The 9,587-nt window shown below is 42.5% G+C and overlaps 1 protein-coding gene across 1 annotated transcript in view; it reads left to right on the forward strand.

Annotated features, from left to right (window-relative positions):
• The window catches only part of LOC147454028 (uncharacterized), a 32,013-nt gene extending 23,305 nt beyond the window's left edge, over positions 1–8,708 (forward strand). The window contains exons 3-5 of the mRNA XM_086516038.1: positions 7,269–8,203; positions 8,293–8,433; positions 8,524–8,708. Of these exons, the coding sequence (XP_086372164.1) occupies positions 7,784–8,203; positions 8,293–8,424 (552 nt within the window). The 5' untranslated portion in view covers positions 7,269–7,783 and the 3' untranslated portion in view covers positions 8,425–8,433; positions 8,524–8,708. The remainder of the gene's footprint in view (positions 1–7,268; positions 8,204–8,292; positions 8,434–8,523) is intronic.
• Positions 8,709–9,587: the final 879 nt, after the last annotated feature.

Below are 9,587 nucleotides of genomic sequence, written 5' to 3' on the forward strand. Positions count from 1 at the left end.
TCAACCTACATCACCTTCCCATTGCAAGATACATATCACACACTTGTATATCATAAATAAAGTAAAGGTGGAAATCAACCTTTGTAAGAGAGGGGATATCATTGGATATACCATAGCTAGAAGAACAAATTAGAGGTAAAGAGGTCTCTCAGCTTGAGATCTCAATAACTTCATACTAAAAGAATGCTATTATTTTGTACAGTGAGGTTTTTGGAACCCATACCAATGCTTTCCACACTAATGGATGATGTTGAGAGTGAAAAATGTAGGTCTCATGTGCTATAACAAGACAATGAATAGATGTGTCCCTTTCATGAATTTTTGTGGGATAGGTGATATATTGTAATGAGGAGAGGGAGGTAATGTTTTTTGGCGTGTCCAAGAGAGAGTATAAGGAGTGGACATGTGTGCTCCTTCTTGTGTGTGTCATCTTCAGAATTGAGCTTGTGTGTCCCTTGAGTCTGAGAGAAAATCCAAAGAAAAGCATGTTGAACACTGCTTATTTGTAGAGAACCCAAAAAGGGAGGAGAAGGCAGATGAAGTGTGGAGAAGATGAAAAAGCAAGTCTCTTGTAATGCAGTTATAGAGGGAGATACACAACAAGAAAGTTTTGGACTATTCGAGAATCTCCCCATATGGATGAGGGTAAAATAAATCTTTACAATATGAGGAGGATCATATGTAGCTTGGGAAATGATGGTAAGGCTGAGATTACCCACATGTAAGGGGTTTGGTAGCACTAACGGTGGTTGATCGCAACTCATTACATGTGTGGTACCCAATGATTATGATTGCTAGCCAAACTTTGTCTTGAAGAAGAAATTGAATGTAACAACTTCCTTCCAATATATTGTAGATCCAAAAAAACAAGTGACCTTGCTCGGCTAGATTGTGATCTCAAGTTGGAAATCAGGCTGAACACAAGAGCAACCATGCAAGATAACCTTAACATCCAAGAGTGACCAATGTGCATGTCATAATTGTGTTCAATATGAGTAGGGCCTCTTAACCCACTTCCTCCAAGCTAAAGTTTTGATACAACCATAGCTTCCCATGTTGTGCCCAAGAGGGGCCACACACACACACACACACGCATAGAGGAAGGGAGGTTTCCATGCACCACATGGATTTGAACTCTGTTCATCATTCACCTTAAAGAGCTTTCTTCCACATTCTCATATTTGAACAATCATCTGTAATAATCCTCGGTTCACATAGCCAAGAAAGATTTTGGATGATGCCCATTCACATGACCTTGTACCACAAAGATGGGCTTATTTGATGTCTTCATTCTCATGGTGAGCATCAAAATTGTGTTATATACATGTAATAATTATTTGGCAACTAACAAGTAACGTTAAAAATATGTCCAAAGCGAACATCAATAGAACCACAACTTTCAAAAACACTCCATCACAACATGTCTATTATCAAGACATGTTGGACAAAATAAGAATTTTTAGACACTACCCTCTCGATATTGGTGCACAAGTGATAAGACTACCTTATAAATACATCATGTTGAGTCCACTATACCTCTGTCTCAATGAAGACACTCTATTACCATGCACTTGTTTAAGGGGACGCTCTCAAAGTAGGACTCTTGTGACACTACAAGGTTCTCTTACTTGGCAATAATATACTCTCTTTATATGGCAACACTCCATCGCCAGACTCTCTTTACACCTATCACAATCAAGGCCTCTTTCCTTGGATTTTTTAGTGGGTCTTTTTCCTAGCATCTCCATCATTTTCACCCAACCATAAGCAAAGGCTTAAGGGGAGGATTGTTGGTAAGCCTATGATAATGGTACACCATACGACCTACCTCTAAGCTTAGTTAGATGGCCATGATGCATTAGCATATCTACCATGTCCATGATGCACTAAGTGATGTAACCAATGTCTGTGTCACCCGCGATGTAATCAAGTGCCAAGGCCTATAAAAGAAGCACTCTTGTATCATTTCACATATGCAAAAGAAGGCATTCAAGTCTTTGTCTCATTCTCTATCTTATTGAGTCTTCACACTCTCTATCCACCATGAATGCTACCCTTGACCAACCCCTCAGACTCCAACATGGCGTCCACTATCTTGATCAAGAGGAATCTCTACCCGACAGAAGAGAAATCAACCTAGAAGATGTAGAGGGAGGCATCACTCCTACATAAAAAATATGTTTCAAACCTTGAAGCAAAACATGGGAAAGCGTATCCCAATGCTGCAAGAATTACTGGAGCCTCAAACCATCCTCACTAGGATAAGAAGCACCATTAATACCAAGTAATGCATCAGGCATCTCTTGCATAGAGAATGGAGCCATCAACATTTGACACATGTCCTCGATATTTATATACCAAACAAGAGACCAAACCTATTCTATAGCCTGGAAAATAGCATCAGTCATTGTCTCAATAGAAAATAGTGCATCAAAGTATCATAAGAAATATGAAGAAAGTCAATCGGCCAAAATGTCTATCAATTCGCACATAGCCTAGACAAAGCCCCTTGCGACCAAATTTCCTACATAGTCTGGGAAAACAAGATATCTTGCAATCCCAAATGAGGGGATGCATGATCCTTGTCTAGGCCCAAGATACATGGAACCTCAACTGCAAAGAACTCGGTGCATGGTCAAGCAACACTATTACAGAAGGATTCATTCCAATTATCCTTATATCATGAGAAGAAATGAGTCTATGGATGAACTAGGTCTTCATCTGTAGGGTTAGACTACAACTAAATTAAACCTCTTTAAGCAAGGATGAGATTCTCACCACCATCCATATAAACAAGACAATAAATTTTGCTAGCCTTGGATACATATTACAGGTGTCAAAGGACCTATTGGTTGTTATCCATGTCAAACTTAAAAATTATTAGAGATTAGCTACTATCCTCCTCGGTTCAAATTTGAAAGAGTATGGTAATAAAGCTAGATGTGTTTTGATTACAAACTACCAGGGAGGCAAAGACTTCCTCAAAAGGTTCAAGTATAATGTTTTAATTTCAACTTCTCTCTCTTTTTAAAACAGTAAAGTTTTAAATAACTCTTGATTTCCATCAAAAGACCATTACACCTATTGATGGGCATGGCAATAGGTGTTTTTTGTTAAAAAGGTTTTGCCAAATAATCTTGTTTCCTTATTCATTATATTTCTTGATTTTTTTAAATCAAATTTTAAGTAAAAATGAAAAAGTTGACCACTTTCTAAGCTAAAATCACATTGTTTCCTTTAAAGATCTATGTAAATGTTGGGGTAAATGCATTACGCCTTTGCCCACAACCGACAATCGCTTAGCAGCGGCCCCGTCCGCCCACTATGTGTACATCCTTTCCTTATTGTTCATATAACAAAAGAATAAGGAGCCCTTCACTCTCTTGCTTGAGGAAAGCTCCACCCACACACTATCTTGCTTGGTGACTGTATGTAATTTGTAGCCACGCAAGCATATGCAACTCTCACTCCTGCGAGAGTAAATATAAGAAACACCAAATTTGTGTACAAACTGACAAGACCTATAAAAGTGAGAGTCAAAACTCGATCACTGCCAAAGTGGAGTCATGCTCGATCACTAAACCATCAAAGAGTAAATTGCAGATACGCACAAATCATGGCAAGAATCTAAGAAAAATGGCAGAGTTTTCCCTGAATCTGGAACAAAATCTTAAAAACCTCACCAAAATTGCATCATAAACCATGAACTGACAATCAATGTCTTAGTAGGCAAAACCACATACGATATACATAAACTGCCAAAACCATGGCAATGTAGCTCACTCTTGAACAAGTGGCTCTATGGACGATTGTACTCGTCCAAAATACATGTAAACCTGTGAATCTGCCACCTACGAGCTATACCTAGCTCACGTAGTATCCACATATGCATACAGAGGCTTTCCAATCAACGAGCAAAGAAAACCAAGCGAAGCCAATTTTCGAGCAAATATGAGCAACACCTTTGAACAATTCATACAAGCGTAAGGTATATTGAAGAAAATAATCATGGCATGTTGGATTCGACCAGCACCTCAACACAAAGGGGTCGTACACCTAAAATTACCACAAAGCAGTGGAGGCTTCAAAATCTCAAACCTCCTTACATGTTGAGGTCCTTACAAAATCCCAAGTCACACAAGTACATATAAAGAAGTTAATTATAAATGCATCAAAAATACCAAAAACATTTGGAACTAACAAACTTTTAGTAAGTCATTGAGGCCACTCGAGTACCTAGCAAGTCTATCACTATCTTGTTAAACATATTCCAAAATACAAATTGAGCATGTGTATTCGTCACTGTAAACTCATACATAGGCAAAGTCACTACAACACAACATGGAGATATCGACGCGCGTATATCGACGAAATTAGCGGGCGTCGATATACGCGTCGCAATGTGCGTCGATATACACGTGGAAAGGCTTTATTTCCCACGCGTATAGCGACGCAAAAAAATTTGGGGAAAAAAAGTGAAACTTGGCCTCCACCTGCTGCGCAGGTATTATGCGCCCCCCCCCCCCCCCCCCAACCCCTCTCTCTCTCTCTCTCTCTACATCGCGTGTGTGTGTGTGTAGGAAAGAGAGAGAGAGAGAGAGAGAGAGAGAGAGAGAGAGAGAGCGGTGTGTGTGTGTGTAGGAAAGAGAGAGAGAGAGAGAGCGGTGTGTGTGTGTGTAGGAGAGAGAGAGAGAGAGAGAGAGAGAGAGAGAGAGCGGTGTGTGTGTGTGTGTAGGAAAGAGAGAGAGAGAGAGAGAGAGAGAGAGAGAGAGAGTGTGTGTGTGTGTGTAGGAAATAGAGAGAGAGAGAGAGAGAGAGAGAGAGAGAGAGACAGAGAGCGGTGTGTGTGTGTGTAGGAAAGAGAGAGAGAGGTGTGTGTGTGTGTGTGTGTGTAGGAAAGAGAGAGAGAGAGAGAGAGAGAGAGAGAGAGAGAGAGAGAGAGAGGTGTGTGTGTGTGTAGGAAAGAGAGAGAGAGAGAGAGAGAGAGAGAGAAAAATGTGTGTGTGTAGGTAATCAAAGAGAGAGAGAGAGAGAGAGATAGAGAATTAATGTATGCTTAGGAAATTAAAATTAAAGAAAAATAATTAAAGAGAGAAATGAAATGAAATGTTATATTAACGTCTTCGAAAGGCCAAAGTGACCTATGAGACATGAGACAAGAAAGTTACAATGTGATGGATCTGATACAAAGTCAGAGTAAGAAGATGAAAAAATAAAATATTATGGAATCCTAAACTGCTGGGTATGGACTAAACGGCTAAACCAGCTAGCTGGGATATGTAGATCATAGGAGATCCAGCAGCTGTCGCTGACGGATCTCATCAATCTCCTCCATGGTCAGTAGTCTCACCGGGCGTTATGCATGTCGAGCCAAAGTGACCTAGCTAGATCCTCTGATGCAACCTCTGTCGATGTTGTGTAGTCCTCCGCAGTCGTGGACGTCTAGATCTCCCTAGCTCAGTCGCTCGTTTGATCAGTAGAGAGAGAGAGAGAGAGAGGTAAGTAGAGAGAGAGAGAGATAGGAAATAGCTAGAGAGATAGAGAAAGAGAGTTATATATATATATATATATATATATATATATATATATAGAGAGAGAGAGAGAGAGAGAGAGAGAGAGGAAATAGAGAGATAGAGAAAGAGAGTTATATAACTGTCAGGGTTGAAATCGCACGACTGGCATAAGTTCTTGCAATTCATTCTTCCAATTGCGATCAAGGGGTGTTTAACGGAGGAAGTGCGGACCTGCATATACAAGATTTCAGAGCTAGTGCGGTGGATCTCTTCCAAGGAGATACGGGAGGAATCTATTGCAGTCGCAAGGGCTAACTCCATTGAGGCAGTTTGCATGATTGAGAAGTATCTACCCACGAGATGCCTAACTATCCAAATGCACTTGCTCGTCCATGTAGTAGATGAGGTTGCAGTGGCAGGTACAGTCCACAGCCATTGGATGTTCTTTCTAGAGCGGTTCATGAAAAGACTTAAGGGTTTTGTTCGCCAAAAAGCGCGTCCAGAGGGGAGCATGGCAAAAGGATGGCTGGTGCAAGAGTCTCTTGTATTGACGACCGAATTTCTATCCGTTTCTGACCGAGAAATGCCTCGACTGTGGAGAGATGAGGAGGATGCAAGATTGGTGGGAGAGGAGCCGCAAGGGCAAGGGGTGCCGAAGAAAATGAACCTGGCCATGCGAGAAAAGATCATGACGTTCTGTATACTAAATTCAGCGCCGATGCAAAAATGGCTTGAAAGGTACGAAGAAGAGAAAGAGAGACGCAATCTAGAGCGACAGGATTTCAGGCGAAGTCGAACGACTAGAGGCTTACCCTTGCCAGACTATCTCGCTCCTCTACCTGAATTCCCTACAATGGCATGGTTGGACAAGACAGTGAGAGCAGCTCGACAGATCGGAGAACCCATATCTCTAGAAGAGGAAGAGCTGGCTATTGGATGTGACTGGAAGTATCATACATACATGGCACTATGGTCGCATGGAAAGCATTTCAGAACACAACAAATTGACAGCAGAAGAAACACGTTTGACAGTGGGGTAATGGTTAGTTTCATGCAAAAGAGCAGGGCCAGCGCTAGAGACACGAATGAGAGCACTAGCAACCTGGATTACTATGGTCTGGTGTCAGATATCCTGAAAGTAATCTTCAGGCGGTTTGAGATGTTTTTGTTGGATGTGAAGTGGTTCAAGGTGATTACTTCTGGTCGCAATGCAACGGTACACAGAGATGGAAACAAACTTGTGCAAATAGATTCTACAAAGACTTGGACAGATGCGAGCGACACATTTGCTCTCCTCGAACATTGCGAGCAAGTGGTCTTTGTACCGGACCCTTGAGAGCGACAATGGTGGTTTGTGGTTCAGGTTGCTCCAAGAAATAAACAAGTATTTGAAGGGCAAGATCTCCTGGAGGAAAGTCAGTCAGATGACGTCCATACTACTATGACACTGGATGAGATGGACGAAGGTATGGCAGAGGAAGATGACAGATATACGAGGGATGACGCAGACGAGCCAGAATTGACACTTGTAGATGAAGATGCAATGGATGAAGACAATCTGTCAGAACGAGTTGGGGCAGAGTTATGTTTTCAATTAGAGATAGACGATGATACAGTGCAAGATCTTATCGATGATGCCTCACTCGTCGAGGCCTAGGCCTGTAAGTGTTTGTGTGAAGACTTTGATTTAAAATTAAGCTTAAAGTTAATTTAAACAATTGTGTTCTGACGCTTTATTTTACTTTCTTTGTGCAGGACTTTAGTATGGCAGACGAGATTCCAGATCCCGCTTCCATGAGTGCAGATGCATTCATGGGCTTCGTTACACGGATGACGTCTGCTCAGATGGTAGAGGCTTCTCAGTACTGGGTAGCTAGAGGCACGGGTACTACGCCTCCGGGCTTCACACCCGAGGGACCGACGCAAGGGGGGGGACGCCTACGGGGTTCAAGACGCCTATGGGTACGACGCCTTCTTCTCCCATCACGACCGCTTCGACACCTAGGGGTGGGACAGAGGCGCGTACGTCCTCATCTCTGCAGCACAAGCGCACTCGCTGATCTCGGCGATCGTCAAGTGGAGGTGGTGGTTACTGTGGAGGAGGGTCCACAGATGCTTCGACCCCTCCTCGCTCACGACCCCCATCTTACCCAGGCACACCTCTCGACACACCTCTTGGCACACCTCTTGGCACACCTCGGACACCTTGGGGGACACACGATCCTAGTGCCTCCAAGCTCTATACTGTATGGGGAGATGGTTCTGTTGACATGGATAGAGTCGAGACTGAGATGCGACAGCGGATTCTCCAGCTCGTGGAGCTGCAGTTTTCGACCAGCATTCTGATGTCTTGGGATCAGCAAGAAAAGGAAAAAGTCACTTACATAGTGGAGACCATCCTGAGAGAGTACCAGCCTGCTCTGGGTTCTTCTGTTGTTTCGACACGGTGGATCAAGGGTGTTGCATTGGACACCATCAAACATCGACGAGATGTAGCTCGGAAGGCTTTCAGGACCGGCTCGCCGAAGCCTTCGGGCATCCCACATGAGACGTGGCTGCAGATCAGGGAGGATGAGCGGAGAGCGGCCACGCGGTTCAGACAGCAGCGTGAGGCCGCGCAGGTACGACAGATGACTAGGGGGACATCTCATCTTGGCAGCGGAGGCTTCGACACCTTTCGCTATGAGTTTGTGAGTTTCTAATCCAATTTTAACTATGGCGTTTTTTAAAACGCGATGAATCATGTATTCTTATTACTTTGATTTTTGTATAAACGCAGAATCTTGCGATGCATCAAGCTCCATCAGGCGAGGAGGAGTCAGATGGATATCGCAGAGGTATCTATGAAGTACTGAATGATCTTGAAGCTTCAGGAGAGCCTGCAGACTGGGAGGCCTTACAGTCTCGTTGATCGCCTGAGGTGAGACGTTAATATGTGTGAGTTAATTTAATTAAGTCAGTATATGTGAAGTAATATCAATACTAATTTTGTGAGTTGTCCTATGTGCAGGTTGCGACGCCTAGTCATTAGTGGACCAGATTTCATCTATATGCTTTGTGAGACACAAACACGCTTGTGTGTCTCTTTTTTGTGCAAACAGTTAGTGTTCAGACAGTTATTGTTTCCCTTATGGTTATGATTATTGTCATTGTCATTGTATAGACAGTTATTGTTTCTCTTTCTGGTTATGCTTATGGTTATTGTTAATTTTGTTTATGGTTATGGTTATCTGCATTATGGTTTTGATCAAAGTGATTATAGCCGGTTATGGATTTAAGTTATGGTTTTAAGTTATGGTTATGGTTCGTTATGGTTATGCTTTTAAGTTATGGTTATGCTTTTAAGTTATGGCTATGCTTTTTAGTTGGTACGGTTGTCTTTCATAGGCCTTAAATCTCATGTGAGATCCTACATGGATAGCATGTAGGAGGCGTATACATGATATGGTTTTTTTTTTAAAGTTTATGTAAAAACAAAGGGAACTCTGCCGAAATTTTTGCACGCGGGAGCATGGTTGATATTTTGGTGCTGCTCGCTTTCTTGGGCAAAGGGCAGGAAGTCTGGCTGTGGCTGTGTCCATCTTTTAACTGAACACAGGCCAGGCTACCTGCCCTCTGCCCAAGAAAAAAATTTTCTGCTATGGTCGTCGTTATATGCGTCGCTATACGCGTCGCTATCAGCGTCGCTAATAGCGACTGGTTTCACAGCGACACGTATAGCGACGCTCATAGCGACGGGCAGTGTCGATATATGCGTCGATAACACCTTCTTTTGTTGTAGTGAGTTAAAAGCTCTCAAATGTGAGGATCATAAGCATGGGCTAACATAGTTAGCTATCCTTGCCATCCTTCCACTCGATGCACATGCTCAAAATGCTCAAATTGTAGACATCTTGATAGCATGAGACTGTTGGCCAACACCCGGTTCACCAAGGAAAAGAACACTATGCAGGTAGGGATATTGACTCTTTACACTTGAGTTTTAACATTGACTCAAGACCGATAGATGTAATAAGAATACCTTTCCCTATGGATCTTACAATTGCTTTTTTGATGGTTGGCCCGTCGAATTGG

The sequence above is a fragment of the Adiantum capillus-veneris genome, chromosome 7 (assembly GCF_014529385.1).
Source record: "Adiantum capillus-veneris isolate H3 chromosome 7, ASM1452938v2, whole genome shotgun sequence".
Taxonomy (NCBI): domain Eukaryota; kingdom Viridiplantae; phylum Streptophyta; class Polypodiopsida; order Polypodiales; family Pteridaceae; genus Adiantum; species Adiantum capillus-veneris.